The sequence below is a fragment of the Budorcas taxicolor genome, chromosome 1, assembly GCF_023091745.1.
Source record: "Budorcas taxicolor isolate Tak-1 chromosome 1, Takin1.1, whole genome shotgun sequence".
Lineage (NCBI taxonomy): Eukaryota > Metazoa > Chordata > Mammalia > Artiodactyla > Bovidae > Budorcas > Budorcas taxicolor.
The window spans coordinates 41,620,168-41,637,530 of NC_068910.1; the positions used below are offsets into that span (position 1 = coordinate 41,620,168).

A 17,363-nucleotide genomic window follows, 5' to 3' on the forward strand; every position below is an offset into this window, starting at 1 on the left:
GAACATTCTTTAGTATTGCCCTTCTTGGAAATTGGGATGGGGATTGACCTTTTTCAGTCCTGTGGTCACTTCTGGGTTTTCCAAATATGCTGACATAGTCACTGAAGCACTTTAATAGTATCATGTCTTAGGATCCCATCACCTCCACTAGCTTTATTGGCAGCAGTGCTTTCTAAGGCCCACTTGACTTCACACTCCAGAATGTCTGGCTCTAAGTGAAAGACTGCATCATTGTGGTTATCCAGATCATTAAGATCTTTTTTAATATAGTTCTTCTGTGTATTCTTTTCATCTCTTCTTGATCTCTCCTGCTTCATTTAGGTCTTTACTATTTCTGTCCTTTATTGTGCCCATCTTTGGATAAAATGTTCGTTTGATATTTCCAATCTTCATGAAGCGATCTCTAGTCTTCCTCTTTCTGTTGTTTTCCTCTATTTCTTTGCATTGTTCATTGAAGAAGGCCTTCTTGTCTTTCCTTGCTATTCTCTGGAACTCTGCATTTAGTTGGGTGTACCTTCCCCTTTGGGCTTCCCTGGTGGCTCAGAGGTTAAAGCGTCTGCCTCTGATGCAGGAGACCCGGGTTTGATCCTTGGGTCGGGTAGATCCCCTGGAGAAGGAAATGGTAACCCACTCCAGCATTCTTGCCTAGAGAATCCCATGGGCAGAGAAGCCTGGTAGGCTACAGTCCATGGGGTCGCAAAGAGTCAGACAGGACTGAGCGACTTCACTTTCACTTTCACTTACCTTCCCCTTTCCTCTTTGCATTTTGCTTCTCTTCTTTCCTCAGCTTATTTGTAAACCCTCCCCAGACAACCACTTTGTCTCCTTCCTTTTCTTTTCTCTTTGGGATGCTTTTGTTTGCTGCTCCCATACAGTATTATGGACCTCTGTCTGTACGTCTTCAGGCACTCTGTTTACTAGATCTGACCCCTTGAATCTATCTGTTGCCTCCACTGTATATTCATAGGGAATTTGATTTAAGTGGTACTTGACTAGTTTAGTGGTCTTCCCCAGTTTCTTTAGTTTAAGCCTGAATCTTGCTATGAGGCTGATGATCTGAGCCACAGTCAACCCCAGGTCTTGTTTTTACTGACTGTATTGCTACATCATCAGCAACAAAGACTGTAATCAATCAGATTTCAGTATTGACCATTTTGTGATATCCATGTGTTAAGTTGTTTATTGTGTTGTTGGGAGAGAGTGTTTGCTATGACCAGGGCATTCTCTTGGCAGAAATCTGTTAGCCTTTACCCTGCTTCATTTTGTACTCCAGGACCAAACTTGCCTGTTACCCCAGGTATCTTGACTTCCTACCTCTGCATTCCAATCTCCTATGATGAATAGAACATAGTTTTTTGATGCTAGTTCTAGGAAGTCTTCTAGGTCTTCATAGAACTTATCACCTTCAGCTTCTTTGGCATTGGTGGTTGGGCCATAGACTTAGATTACTGTGATATTGAATGGTTTGCCTTGGAAATAAACTGAGATCATTCTGTCCTTTTTAAGGTTGCACCCAAGTACTGCATTTCAGACGCTTTTTTAAAAATTATTATTATGAGGGCTACTCCATTTCTTCTATGGGATTCTTGCCCACAGTAGTAGACATAATGAATTAAATTCACTCATTTCCATCCATTTTAATTCACTGATTCCTAAGATGTCAATTATTTACTTCTGCCATCTCCTGCTTGACCACACCCAATTTACCTTGATTCATGGACCTAGCATTCCACGTTCCTATGCAATATTGTTCTTTACAGCATCGGATTTTACTTTCATCACCAGACACATCCACAATTGAACATTGTTTCCGCTTTCGCCCAGCCACTTCATTTTGGGGCTATTGATAACTCTCCTCCACTCTTTTCAGTAGCTTATTGGACACCTTCCAATCTAGGGGGCTCATCTTTTGGTGTTAGATCTTTTTACCTTTTTATACAGTTCATTGAGTTCTCATGTTTAGTATACTGGAGTGGTTTGCCATTCCCTCCTCCACTGATTCATGTTTTGTCAGAACTCTCCACTATGACCCATCTGTCTTGGATGGCCCTACACAGCATGACTCATAACTTCTTTGAGTTACACAGGCCCTTCACCACGACAAGGCAGTGATCCATGAAGGGGATATTCCTAAGGCATAACTAATCCATGTGAATGAATGTCCTATCTCTGCTCTTATCTGCTCCCCGGTTTTCCTTTTTTTTTTCCCACCTATGTATCTAGTCTCTCCAGGAAGCCGTCTCTGACTCTCTAACACAGTTCTCTCTGTGCTCCCAAAACATCATGTACCCTTCTTTCATAGAAGCCATCATAGTTGTGATTTTATATTTATTTAAACGGTGCTTGTTAAGTCTATCTTCTCCATCAGACTGGCTCCTAATCTCATGAAGGGCCATGTATGTTTTAATCCCAAGGCCTGTGAGTACATAAAAGAGCGCCTGTCATTTGGTCGGTGCTCCATAAATGTTTAATGGATGAGTGTGTTTACTGAAGAACCAACAGTTCGTATTTTACTGGAGCAGGCACAGTGCTGAGTGCTTTACACATAGTGGGTTGTAAAGACCCACAGATCCGTAGCAGGCCTCCTACGGGTTAGCAGTTCCAGTCTCTAGAAAACCATCCAAAAGCCAGTTTATGCTATATTGGTACCTGGCTAAGGGCTCTGAGTTTTCCTTGAAGGTGATGGGCCTTCAGAAGAGGTAATTAACATGTGACCAAAATTGGGGTCTGGCTGCTTGCCACTCAAAAGCCAATAAAGAGGCACAACTGGTGAAAAGAAAAGTTTGCTTTATTTCAGAGGCCAGTAACCAGGGCCAAGCGTACACTTGTGTCCAAAGGTCACCTCTTCCACTGACAATCAGTGGGCAAGAGCTTTTGAAGGGGAGTTTCAGGGGTGCACAGGCAGAGAAGGGGCTACATGTAAAAATAACACAGTCAGCTCTGACAGTCATCTTCAAGTTGATCATGCCATGGTCTGATAGTGTCATCTCAGCTGTTTTGAGTACAGTTAATTTTTAGTTCCAGGGTCAATTTGATCCCATTTTGTTGAGGCCAGTTCTCAGAGTTGTGGCAGCGCATGTCATGGCTACACTCTGCTCATCATGTAATTAACTTCTTCCACATGGTGGGGGTTTCAGTACCTATGAGACAGCTCACAGGACATGGCTCAGAATATTATCTGAAACCCTTAAGGAGGAACTAAAGGCTCCTGACTTTGTTTACTGCCTCACCTATTATTATTTAGACTTCCCTGGTGGCTCAGACGGTTTTGTCCTGTTGGACTGTTTTCCTTTCCTTCTGCATTTTCTCACTTCTCTGATTAAACTTGCTCTTTGGGTAAAGTTCTTCTACAGACAAAAGCAGACAGAGGACATGAGGTGAGAAGAACCATAGGGTCCTGCTCCATTTCAAAGGCATGAGGCTATTTCAGGTTAGCTTCTTAGAATCACTAAAACATTGCACCAGGATGAAAATTCCTGAGGTGGGGAGTCCAGGGCATTAACTGGAGACATGGGTGAGGAACACAGTCTTTGAGGCTGCAAAGGAGCTCCAGGCAGCAATGGAGCAAAGACAGTAGAAAAATTCACTCATAGGTCACCCGGCACCCTCCACCTCCCCCCAGCCATCTGCAGCCCACGGGAGGCAAAGCAGGGCTCCCGTGATGCTGAGCAAGGTATGGTGCGAAGCAGAAGTCTCAACTGCAAAATGAAGACTCTGGCATCTGAACCAGGGCAAACATTCAAGGTTGAGAAGGTAACAACGCTGAGAGTTAACAAATTGGGCTGAACCCACTTGAATCCCAGCTGTGGAGACTCTGGAGTTGCTCTCGAGCCCTGCTTCTCACAATCTGGACAACAAGAGCAACACCTGGAACTTGTTAAAAAACCCAGGATTGGAGAAGCCCTGCTTCTCAAAACCTGGGCTTCATGCATAGCACCTGGGGCTTGTTACAATCACAGCCTCTTTGGTTTCACCCAGAACCTCCACATCTTATGAATGCCCAGCAAAATTGGTCGCTCATTCCTGGGGGTGGCATGAAAGCCAAATTCAGCCTACAGGTGAGTCCCTGCTGTGAGAAAGAAGCTGAGAGCGAACTTGGTGTGTGAGGAAAGGATGGCGGTTGCGATGAGGGAAGCCTGCTACTTGTCCTCTTTCTGTCAAAGTGCAGGGTTTCTGGGACTCGTTGGTTCTCAAGGGAGGGACCTGCTGCTTTCTCATGCTTGCCAGCGTGTTCGCTAGCTGCCTCCTGGTCCTTCCTGACCCAGCATGTCTTTGCATTTCCAGCAGATAACAGGCTGAAGAGAGAGGTGTTTTGAAGTGATGGACTTTTTCAGTGATGAGGATTCCTCTGAAGATGTTTTCTTCTGAGCTGGGGATTTGTAGGTATGGATGCAGTGATTTGAGCCATTTTAGAAGCTGCTCTTCTGAGTCTGGTATGAGACTCAGATCTGTGGCAGGTGGCCAGAGAGTTTATTTCTATTTGTGTTCTTTTGAGGCTGTGTCTTTCTTAAGGGTGTGTTGTTCAGGGCTCAGGGTACTGTGCCAAGGCAGGAGCATTTCACTTTGTCTGTGGCTGCAGAAATCAACCACCTAAACTATCAGTGATTGAGAAGGCGAGTCACCTCAGTTCTGTAGCCGGGGCTGGTCTCAGCCGAGTGGTTCTGCTGCCGTCAGCAGCAGGGGCTCAAAGTCCACAGAGGCTTGGCTGAGAGGGTTGGGGTCTGGCTGGGCTCCTCTCTTTGCACATGGTTTAATGTCCCCCAGGCATTCCTGTTAGAGCCTGGTAGCTGGATTCCAAGCAGGAGACTCTCACAAGGAAGGGGCGCAGTGAGGAAAGGGTTTTCCAGACTGTTTGCATCACAGATGCTGATGGCACATGAACAAAGAAGCCACCTCCGTAAGAGGGGATGTCACAGGGCATGGAGCTTAGGAAGTATGGTCTGCGGGGCCCCCGGCGCCACTGCTGCTCCCCCGTCTGGGGTGGAGGGGCAAAGATGGAAAGAGAAACGAAAGTTTAGTCACCTGTGGGAGTGGACGTGCGTATTTACGTGACCAAGGGTGTGTGTGTAGTATTCCTGGAAACTTTGGGGGACTCACCTGTCTTTTCCACAAAGATTCCTTTTATGTAGGAATTGTCATTTTGCTGAACAGTCATTTGGTCTCAGGGTTATGGGAGAACAGTGAGGCAGGAGGGGACTTCCAGCAGACTCATGAGTCTGTCAGTACCAAGATCAGGGTGAGATCAGATCCTGTAGCTTAATTACCTCAAATCAGTGAAGTCAGGAGCATAGAAAAATTGGATATTGGGTCAAAAATCATGTTCTGACAACACCCTAGAAAATCAGCAAGAGATGTAAACTATTCTTTTTATTTTCCCTAAAATATTATGCAATCTCCTTTTTTCTTTGCTGTTTCTTGTCTCATTTACTTATTTCAAGTTTTCCATTTATAGTAGGGCTACTGTTATTGATTCAGGAAGATAGTAGTAGATAAAATTAAATCAATGTGCTCCTCTTGTGAGATTTAGCTGGGAGCCCCCCCCCCCCACACACACACACCAATTTAGGGCTTTAAGTAAGTTTAACTTTGAATGATTTAATTAATGTGAAAATAAATCCACCTTCTGTGGTTCTTGATCTTAAAACCAGTGAGTTTCCAAAGTCTTGCCATGGCTAGAAACAAGATGCTGTGAGGAAACCAGGTAGTGCAGTTTTATCTTACAAGTGAATGAAAGGGAGAAAAGACCACTCCGGCCTGTACTGAGATTCGTAGAGTTGGGATTCAATGGCTGCTCATCTGATCCTGAGTCCAGTCTGATTCTTGAAGGACCATTGGACCATTTAAGGCTGAACCGTACTAAAGAGGTAGCTAAAGATTTCCTAGGGACTCACACTCTCAAGTCTGTTCATCTAATGCTCTTCATAAACAGCTTTACACTTATGTTGCGGCCAGTTTACCTATGATCTCTACATAAACTTGCTTTTTGAGTGGAAAGTCAGTTCCGTAATGGATCCTTACTAAATGCAGGACGGTTCTTAGAATGATAATCACAGGTCATAACTCACATGATTATGGATGCAGAATATGGCATAATGATTGACCTTAAGCATGGTGCTATTTCTTATCATATGAATATATTAAGTTGCCAAGTCTCGTTTGACTCTTTGTTCCATGCACTATAGCCTGCCAGGCTCTTCTGTCCTTGGGATTTTCCAGGCAAGAATACTGGAGTGGGTTCCCATTCCTTCCTCCAGGAGATCTTACCAACCCAGGGATTGAATCCCTAGTCTCCTGTATTACAGGTAGATTCTTTACCATCTGAGCCACCAGGGAAACCCTTATTTCTTCTAAGGCTCTGTTTTTTCACTGGCATAATGGAAGTGGTAGCAGCTGTCAAACAGGTTGTTAAGAAAGAACTACCTTTCATTCCTCAGTGAATGAAAGAAAGAACCTATGTCAAGCAGAGTCTGGTCCATAGTAAGTACGGAAATGATCACATTATCTCGGTGATAATAAAGATGCGTTGTCCCTGGTCTAGTTCCCAAGAGGCACAAGGGATGCTGTGGTCATCATATTATCGCTAGGATCTGTAACTCAGAATTCACTGTGAAATGTCATTTGTCCGCCATGCATCTGCCTGACAGAATGAAGTAAAGATTTAGCCATGTGTTGGCATTAGAATTTTTTTACCTTTTTCTTATTCCTTTTTTTTTTTTTTGATTGACACAAAAGAGCAAGCATCCAGTCCACTGAAATAAAAACTATTACTGGTATTTTAATTTCCAAATGTCCCAGCAGTGCCCCGCAAGCAATGACCTTTTCATTTAACTCTGTTTAGGGTTTGATGCCTATTTTACATCCCGCACACTTGAAAACAACCGAAGAAATGTATGGTTTGCCGAATACTGGGAGGAAAACTTCAACTGCAAGCTGACGATTAGTGGGTCAAAGAAGGAAGACACAGATCGCAAATGCACAGGTAATCTCATTCCCGTTGCCCTTCTCCTGTTACTCTGCGCGGCCAGCATTGCGATTTCTGTAGAGCTGACAGAAGGAAGCTTGGCTGGACACAAATTGAAAAAGTAAATTGAATTTTACTACATTGTTCAGAAAATGGAACAGGAGCATGTGTCTTGCAGGACAAAAACACTACAGACAAGAATGTGTTCTCTTCTGCCTGTCCATCTAGTGATAATTGACATTTTCATTGATTCCTTGACTTCAAAAGGAGTCATGTTGCCTTGAACGGTCTCGCTGATAAATATTGGTTCATGTTGTAGCCAGGAGTATAATAAAGTCATTTTCACAGAGGCTTAAATCTCTTACCAATTCCACATCAGCATTAGAATGAACGGTCAGCAGAGATGACTAAAAATGCTAAAACAACATATTTGATGAAGGAAACAAGTGTATGTTGGGGTCAGAGTAATGAGGATTTCAGTGGATTTTCATAATGTCCAAATTGAGTTACCTGCTATTTAAAATATGCTTTAAGATACTAAGCCTCATATGTAACCTTATATAAGCAGTCTAAATAAGAAACACAAGTGTTTACAATTTATTTATGTGTAGTCCATAATCAGAAAGCAGAATCACATATTTATTTATGGATTCATTCACAAATATGTATTGAGTGACTCCTTTCTACTCATCACTATGCCAGGAACTCCTGATTCGATGCGGAGTAAACCAAGTAAGTAAACCATGCCTTCATGTTGTTAGAGAAAGTAGGGGAAAAAATCTACATTATTCCAGTGACCTTTCTATGAATGCATAATTATAAGCTGTAGTAAATATTCTGAGGGTACATGGGCATATAATCAAAGAATTTTACTAATTTTAAAGGTAGAAGCTCTCTCAAAAGATAAGTAGACACTGGCTGGTTAGGAATGGAGAAGAACAGACTGGAGGGTTTCTGAGAGGGGAAGAGCATGGCACAGGGCTCAGAGCAGGAAAAATGACGGGGCCTCAGAGGACTTGAGAAGCGGAAAAACATGCTCTCAAGAGAATAGGATGAATGTGAGAGTCACGGCTGGATATATAAAGATACGGACAAAGGAATAAGCTGTGATGGGACATGTGTGGATTTGGGTCTTTATCCTTCAGATACTGGAAACTGTGGGAGATCTTGCACAAGGGTGTAGCGTGTCCTGCCATCTTACCACCTATCCCTCTATTAAATAACATTCACCAATTTTATGCTTAAGTGGGCTTCAGCATTTGCAGTGATGACCTTGAGATAGCACAGACACAAATGTCTTTAGTATGATCGAGAAAGAGACATTCATATTGTATACACTCATGCGTAGTTTTTCTCAGTCTTTGAATATTGGCCATCCAGATATTATAGATTTGCCCATTCCGCAAACATCTAGTAATGAAGAGTAATGTATATTGAGCACAGTACTAAAATACCATGAATGGTGTGAGGATGCTGAAGTTTAGACCTTTACTTCAAGGAGTGTGTGTGTGTGTGTGTGTGTGTGTGTGTGTGTGTGTGTGTGTGTGTGTGTGTATGCATGTGAAGAAGGGGAGATAAGATATAAACAGCGACATAAGTTACAATAATGATTTGAAAAACCTGTATAATACACAACTGGATGTGTGACTCATTTACCTAGAATATCAGATTAATCACATTCTCTAGACCATAGTGTATAACAACAGTGTTGTCAGTAATAGGATCCTTATAACGTTGCAGGGGGTTGGGGAGAAAAAAAAAATTAATTCAATGTTGACTAGACCTAGGTGACACAAAGCTTTCAAGTGGAAACCGAAAAATTAGTTTGACGTGTGGATAATTTGTCTCTATGACAGGGGACATCCAAATGTGCTGGAAGTATCTCAATGATTGATGACAGTTTTCTGGCTCTTTCTGACATTTGATGTTTTGCCGAGTCTGAAAGGGGGCCTGAACGCTCTAATGGCCACTAGGATCATTCTCAGGCCTATCTCCAGCCTGTGTAGATACTATAACCAGACTGTTTTGTCTGCAGTCATATTTCAGTGCTGATTATTGAGAATTTAAGTTTATAACAACATGCAAGCTCATTATCCAAACCACTCCCTTCAGAAATAGAAACAGCAGTGTTTGTGTTTTCATATCATGCTTCCTCCATATGAAGAATCTATGATCACATCTGCTAAATTACCTGTGACCCCAAATTATGTAAATATCTTCTCTTTTCTTACTTTCCACTTCCCTTGCAGTAGCAGGTGCCATCCTGCGTGAAGGTAGATGTAACCACTATCAGTGTGTCTTTCATTCTTCCCATTATTGGCTATAAGAACATGGGTGGTCTGTGTTTGTTATTAGTTCTTGTACTTTCTTTGTCCAAATTCAACTAAACTTGTATTTTCTTTGAAAGTATCCCCAAAATACTATTTCAAAAATCCTGACACTTTGGAAGCGGAAAAATGGGGGAAAGGGCAGACTGAGATTTGCTAGATCACAGGGAAAGAAAACATGGAGTGAAATGATATAATAAATTGTATTAATGAGAATTCTTGCATTGAGAAATTGTTTTAATTAAAGAAAAGAGTGAATGAGAGAAGAAAGCCATTGGTGCACTTAAGGATATGGGGTGATGTGATGGAAAACTTGTGTTGGTATCTGATTTTGAAGCATCAAGAGAATGGGCACATGGGGAAGAAGCAACCAGAGGTGGAGGCAGGCTGAATCATCTGGCTGTGCAGAGAGTGTAGTTAGTAAATGTAGTTAGATCTGAGGACTGCAGAAAACAGCCCCCTTCACATATCTCTCTGTGACTGGTCTCTGCTGAAGAAGAAGAAAGTCTTGAAGTATTCATTCCTAGTATTCGGACACAAACTAGCATGCACGTCTTTTTTTTTTTTTCTGGACTATATATCCTCTTTAGCCATCAGTTCAGTTCAGTCGCTCAGGCATGTCCAACTCTTTGTCACCCCATGAATTGCAGCATGCCAGGCCTCCCTGTCCATCACCAACTCCCGGAGTTTACTCAAACTCATGTCCATCAAGTCGGTGATGCCATCCAGCCATCTCATCCTCTGTCATCCCCTTCTCCTCCTGCCCTCAATCCCTCCCAGCATCAGAATCTTTTCCAATGAGTCAGCTCTTCGCATGAGGTGACCAAAGTATTGGAGTTTCAGCTTTAGCATCAGTCCTTCCAAAGAACACCCAGGACTGATCTCCTTTAGCCATCATGAGCTACTTATTAACTATTAGTTCCAAGTAGTCTTGGATCATTCAAGATCATTGCACAAGTTATCTGGTCAGATGAGTCTTAAAGATGAGGTGTGGGATACATAACTATTTGGAGAGAGCAAGTCCATGAGATCAGGGGAAAACAGTAAGCTCTAAAAAACCCAAGAGAGTACAAAGTCACAAAAAGGAGAATAATTGTTTAACAAAAAATTATCATTAAAATAACTGTGTATGCTTTATAATTTAATGTGGCATTACTTGTGCATAGATTTTTATAGGAACTTATATGAACAACCATGTAATTCCTATTCCTGTAAATTTTACGTATGCACTTAAAGTCACCTTCAAACAAGGAAAGCTACCACATTCCTCAGTATTTTAACAAATCCCAGCTTTCTCTGATACCAGTTCCAGGATCTCTCAACCTTGAGAACTGGACATTCTTCATGCCACCTTCCCTGGAGGTTGCCTAATTGTCACTGATATAAATTAAGACTCTCCAGGGACCAATCCTGCTTGTTGGTTGCCTTGGCTGCTCTTCCCCAAGGGGTCATGTCCTTGAGGAGATTTGTTGGTGTTTTAAGCTGTCACACAAAACACAAACTCTACCTGACAGGTACTAATGACATTTACGCTACTTTGTGGAAGAGTTCTAATCCCTTATGCATGTAGGGACAGCTATACACATAATAGAGTAAGACATTTTAGGTCGTTCTTTATAGATTATGTGCCACATATGAAAAGAAAGATCAGATGTGATATTTTTTTTTAGGTTAAATGTATACTCTGCCACCCCTGCCCCACTGGTTAAGTGTTCACCCTTAATGCTCGCCACTATGTTGCTGACACAGAGACCAACCCAGCGTATGAGGTCTTTGGGAATAGTTTGTTTTTGTGGAGATACCAAGGTTAAAGGAAGTAGGAAAAAATGTAAAGTGATGTGTCTGCAGAACAGATTGAGGCCATCTTGACATCGGAAAAGTCACTCTACCAAAATGGTTGTGAAACTGTCTGTCACAAAAGAAGAGGGCTGTATCTTCATATCCCTGTGGGAGATTGGAAAATATTGCTTAACCCCTCAAAGCCTTTCCTCATCTTTGAAATGGGAATAAGAAAAGTTTACTTCCAAAGTTATTGTGGGGATTAAAGTAGATCACTCAAACAGGGTATCTAAAACGATATCATTACATAGTAATAGCTCAGTAATGGCAAGTGTCTGCTGCTCTGGGCTGAAAGCAGTTACCTGGGATGTAGGGGTGGCAGGTCATGAAAGCCTATTGCCTTAGGTCAGTCCTATGGAAAATCAGCGTGTGTATCAAATTCTAACAGGAAAATAAAGTCAAGGATTTGAATAAGCATGTATGCACAGGAAATTCTCACTGCAATGCACATTGCCCAGCACTGTACAGAGGCATTGAAAAGTTTGTAGGCAGGCAACATTAAACTTTGTGGTAAATTGAATGATGGAATGAGCCTCAAAGATTATGGAATATCAGTGCCAGAAGGACTTCCCTGGTGACTCAGATGGTAAAGAATCTACCTTCAGTGAAGGAGACTCGGGTTCAATCCCTAGGTCGGGAAGATCCCCTGGAGATGGGAATGGCAACTCACTCCAATATTCTTGCCTGGAGAATTCCATGGACAAAGGAGCCTGGAGAGTTACAGTCCATTGGGTCACAAAGAGTCAGACATGACTGAGTGACTCACACACACACACACACACACACACACACACACACACACACACACTCACTGTGGAGTGTCCCCAAGCATTTTTGTACTTTGGACTTGCTGAACACCTCCTGCCTCAACTTGTGTACCATTTATCCCTGATGCACCATATCCCTATGTGGTTAGTAGCATCCCCAGGGTCTTTGCTTCTAAACCCATTATTTAAAGTCAGAAGGTCCTGAAAATCTGAATGTGCTTGCCTGTGGCAGTCCACAAAAATTATCATTGTGTCGTATTTTAAGGCTCACACAGACATTTGTCTAACTAACATTATCGTCCTGCCAAATGTCACTTTGTAAATACTGATTCATCAGAATTATCTCTTTGTTGAAAAGAAGAAACTCAGCATTTAGAAATCCATCATCCTGTGAAGGGATAATTTGGCTTTCAGAGATTTGTTCTTCTTTTGAGATGACAGAGGAAGAATAAATTGGTGACATGTTTTTTGTTTTGTTTTGTGGCAAAAATCGAATGTATTCCAATTTCAATTGAAATACAATTGAAATGTATTCCAGTTCCACGTCTGGAATTCAGTCGGACATGACTGCAGCAACTTAGCCCACACACACATTTTCAAGTCACACAATAGGTAAATTCAGTTTCGATCTGAGTCACTAATCAACCAATATTTACTCTGGACGTATATCAGGGGCCAAAGATAATACTTTGGAAAATGTCCACGTTTTGGGAGGCCAGTATCCTTAAGCTGTGTTTACACTTTACTTGTCAAAATTAATAGTTTAAGTAAAGGCCACTTTATTGGGAGTGGGAGGTGGCAAAACCCTATTAAGAAGTGCTGTTAGTGAAAATGGATCAAAGATCTAAATGTAAGATCAAAAACTCCTAGAGGAAAACATAGCCAGAACACTCACTGACATAAATCACCACAGGATCCTCTATGACCCACCTCCCAGAGTAATGGAAATAAAAGCAAAAATAAACAAATGGGGCCTAATTAAACTTAAAAGCTTTTGCACAACGAAGGAAACTAAGCAAGGTGAAAAGACAGTCTTCAGAATGGGAGAAAATAATAGCAAATGAAGCAACTGACAAAGAATTAATCTCAAAAATATACAAGCAGCTCATGCAGCTCAATACCAGAAAAATAAACAACCCAATCACAAAATGGGCCAAAGAACCAAACAGACATTTCTCCAAAGAAGACACACAGATGGCTAACAAACACATGAAAAGATGCTCAACATCATTCATTATCAGAGAAATGCAAATCAAAACCACAATGAGGTACCATCTCATGCCAGTCAGGATGACTGCTATCCAAAAGTCTACAAACAATAAATGCTGGAGAGGGTGTGGAGAAAAGGGAACCATCTTACACCATTGGTGGGAATGCAAACTAGTACAGCTACTATGGAGAACAGTGTGGAAATTCCTTAAAAAAATGGAAATAGAACTGCCATACAACCCAGCAATCCTCCTATTGGGCATACACACTGAGGAAACCAGAATTGAGAGAGACACGTGTACCCCAATGTTCATCGCAGCACTGTTTATAATAGCCAGGACATGGAAGCAACCTAGATGTCCATCGGCAGACGAATGGATAAGAAAATTGTGGTATATATACACAATGGAATATTACTCAGCTATTAAAAAGAATGTATTTCAATCAGTTCTGAGGTGGATGAAACTGGGGCCTATTATACAGAGTGAAGTAAGCCAGAAAGAAAAAACACCAATACAGTATACTAACGCATATATGTGGAACTTAGAAAGATGGTAACCATGACCCTGTATGCAAGACAGCAAAAGAATCACAGATATAAAGAACAGTCTTTTGGACTCTGGGGGAGAAGGCAAGGGTGGGATGATTTGAGAGAACAGCATTGAACCATGCATATTGCCATATGTGAAATAGATGGCCAGTCCAAGTATGATGCATGAAACAGGGCACTCAAAGCTGGTGCACTGGGACAACCCTGAGGGATGGGAAGGGAGGTGGGAGGGGGGTTCAGGACGGGTGACACATATACACCCATGGCTGATTCATGTCAATGCATGGCCAAAACCACGATAATGTAAAGAAATTAGCCTCCAATTAAAAAAAAAAAAAAAAAAAAAGAATACTGGAGTGGGTAACCATTCCCTTCTCCAGGGGATCTTCCCAGCCCAGGAATCAAACCCAGGCCTCCCGCATTGTTGGCAGATTCTTTGCTATCTGAGCCACCAGGGAAGCCTATTCCAATATAAAATAAAAAGTTAAATTTTCTTCCCATGTGTTAAAAAAATGCTATTAGTGAGGGCAAAGCAAGCATTTCTCAAGTCTTTTGTTTTTACCTGAGACCCAGGCCCAGGAAAGCCTATATAATTTGTTAACTATCAGAACAAAGGGGTTATGCTAAAGTAAGTTAAATTCTCTGAGACTATATGGGCATGGCGGAGAAGGCGATGGCACCCCACTCCAGTACTCTTGCCTGGAAAACCCCATGGATGGAGAAGCCTGGTAGGCTGCAGTCCATGGGGTCACAAAGAGTCGGACACGGCTGAATGACTTCACTTTCACTTTTCACTTTCATGCATCGGAGAAGAAAATGGCAACCCACTCCAGTGTTCTTTCCTGGAGAATCCCAGGGACAGGGGAGCCTGGTGGGCTGCCATCTATGGGGTCACACAGAGTCAGACACAACTGAAGCGACTTAGCAGCAGCAGCATATGGGCATGGGGAGAGGAAGAATTTCACTCTATTAATTAGTTTTCCCTGTTATTTTATTATTCTATTCTGAATTGACCTTTAATAGTTATATAGATGTTATATTGTGATTCTTCATTTATTCAGCATGATTAAGGAATCCACATCAAAATGCTATAGACAAATAGTCTTACTCTTTGTTGCTCTAAGACTTTTTGAAGCCATTTTGGTGAGAAGTACAATGTATTTTTATTCCCTTTTGCTTTGTTAAATTAAGGTTCGATGAAGATTAATTGTGATTTAATCTGCATAGAGCATCCATTATAGATTGGATTGTGTGTTAATATTGTTCTTTGTTAAATTTTTTATTCTCTTCCTCTTCTCTGAACATCAACATCTTGTTTGATGTCTCTCTTACTACCATCACCCCTAAGTCTTGCTACCATCATCCCTCCCTCCCTCCACAGTGACTGGTTTCTATCTGTGTGGAAACTGGAAGTATGAACCAGATTATTAGAATTTTTACATGTTGTCATTCATTTTAAAATGAGTATTAAATATGTATTAAATGTCTCAGAATTATCTCAGAATGGCTTTGTGGATATAGGACAGCATTTTATAGCAACTGTTTGGGTGAATTTACTAATAAAATTTAGCTAGATGAAATGGTAATCACTATAGTATTACCCAAATTAGAATTACCTGAATGTCGCATGTGAAGTCATCATTGTTCCTGGAAAACATATTTTAAATACTTTTGGGAATAGAAGTGTTGAATAAAAATCCCACGTTCATAAAAGATGATTATAGGTATGACTTTGGGTCCCTGTATGTACTAGGTGACAAAAGGACTTCAGCGGAATGCTAAATCATGTGAAAGGCCATCCTGATTCTGTGGCTTCACTATTAATTCAATTATATTTAGAAAGTTTATCTTTCTAAAGGAATTTTAGAACAAACGGGTAGCCTGATTTCAGTGGGCATCTTTCATCAAATATGCCAGTTACAACACTGGATAAATTTGAAAGAAGATAAGGGACACATGGTAAGGCTGCTTCTGAGAGCGGTGATCACTGCACCCTCTCCTACAGCTAAGTTACAGAAAATACAACTCAGGGCCACAAAACCAGTAGTGCAAGAAATACCACTTTTGATTGTTTTCAGTCATTTCGTTTTTGCACCTGCATTCCAGTTATGTGTAAAAGTTTAACCAGTCTTTTTAGAGTCCCTCCTTCCTACACATCAGTGTGGCTGAGACTTAGTTCCAGAGGGCTCTATGAAGGTGGGGGCACTGGAGTTCTTTGTGAGGTCCCTTTGCTCTGGGCCTTTGACATTTCCTTGTGACTCCCACTTGCCCAGGAATCCATCCCCAGGAACGGGGTACTGTCTCTTAGGAGTGGAGATGTGGAGGTGAGCACAGCATGGTCTCTTGGCCCCGCCTCAGGGCTTCTCGGGACTCAGCTCTGATCATGATGGCTTGTCCAGCCCTCCTGAGGCTGCGAGGTGGGAGGGCATGGCGCCGAGGACTCTTTCCAGGGGTGCACAACCTCTCTAAACTTACAGGCTTCCACTCAGGCTCTTCCTTTTCATCTTCTATTCCTGACTGTCTTTAGTAGAGGCTGAGGGAGAATTTTAACTTGGATCCAGCCATGGCCTTGTAATTCTTTAGCATGTGGCAACCCTGTATGTCTTGAACCCTCCAAGACTCCAACCTCTGAAGCTCACAGCTTTCTATTGACCACATGATGCGAACTCAAATCAATCTTTTTTTTTTCCTGTGTTCTGTTATAAACTTCTTAAAAGCAATGGATAAGAGCTTTGGAGCTTACAACGACATATAAATACATAAGGATATTACTGCCAGGCTCTTCACTCCAGGCAAGAATACTGAAGTGGGTTACCACGCCCTCCTCCAGGGCATCTTCCTGACACAGGGATCGAACCTGCATGTCCTGCATTGTAGGCAGATTCTTTACTGCTGAGCCCCTCCCTTAGCAAGAATATTGCCGGAGAGCACTATATCCACACAAGCAAAGTAAGAAGAGTCATGGATGGCAAGCCAGGCCCTTGTGTTTACTAAACAGTGGGGTGTAGCACTAAATTCATAAAGCTCATTTCCCCATGTCTTGATCAGATGTGTCAGGCAGAGGCTAGCTGCCTTCAACCTTCTCAAATAGACGTGTAAAGATGGACTCTGCAGAAAAATGGATTCTTCCTTCTGCTGCTGATCCTCCAAAGCATGCAAAGGGTTCTTCAGCACACACCATTGTACTTTAGGCCATACAACTCACCAGGAGATGGACGGAGCCAGATTGAATTCCGTGCAGAATCAGGCGGATCGTGAACACCATATTGAAAGCCCAGGGGGATCCAGGCAAAAACCATTTTCATAAATGGTAGAAGGGGTAATTACTGAAAATTAAATGTGTGTCATTTCTTTCTCATTAGCCTCAATAGGTGATGGCTTTAAAAACTGGAGTTGCGGCCTTGCCACATTTTGTAAACTCTGTCATGCTACGCAGTTAATGAGAAGGAATTCCCGAATGAGGGGAATTAATGCATCGGTGTCATCTCAGCAACAGTCCTTGTAAACAAAGTGCCTCTTCTAAGCAATTGAAGTATTATAAATTGGCTGCTTAGACACATTCTAGTAGGTATACGAAAGGGCTGTTGCATGACTTATCAAGTATCATCCAGAGTTAGACTGGAATATAGTTTTCCTTTGGAAGCATTTCTAATAATACAAGTTTCCCTCCCCGCCCCCGACCCTTGTACTCCTTCCCAAGAGAAATATTT

General features: G+C 41.9%; 1 protein-coding gene across 1 annotated transcript in view; it reads left to right on the plus strand.

The window, feature by feature from the left end:
• GRM7 (glutamate metabotropic receptor 7) overlaps nt 1–17,363 on the plus strand; it is an 884,992-nt gene that overhangs the window by 572,787 nt on the left and 294,842 nt on the right. The window contains exon 5 of the mRNA XM_052637554.1: nt 6,839–6,979. Coding sequence (XP_052493514.1) covers nt 6,839–6,979 — 141 coding nt within the window. The remainder of the gene's footprint in view (nt 1–6,838; nt 6,980–17,363) is intronic.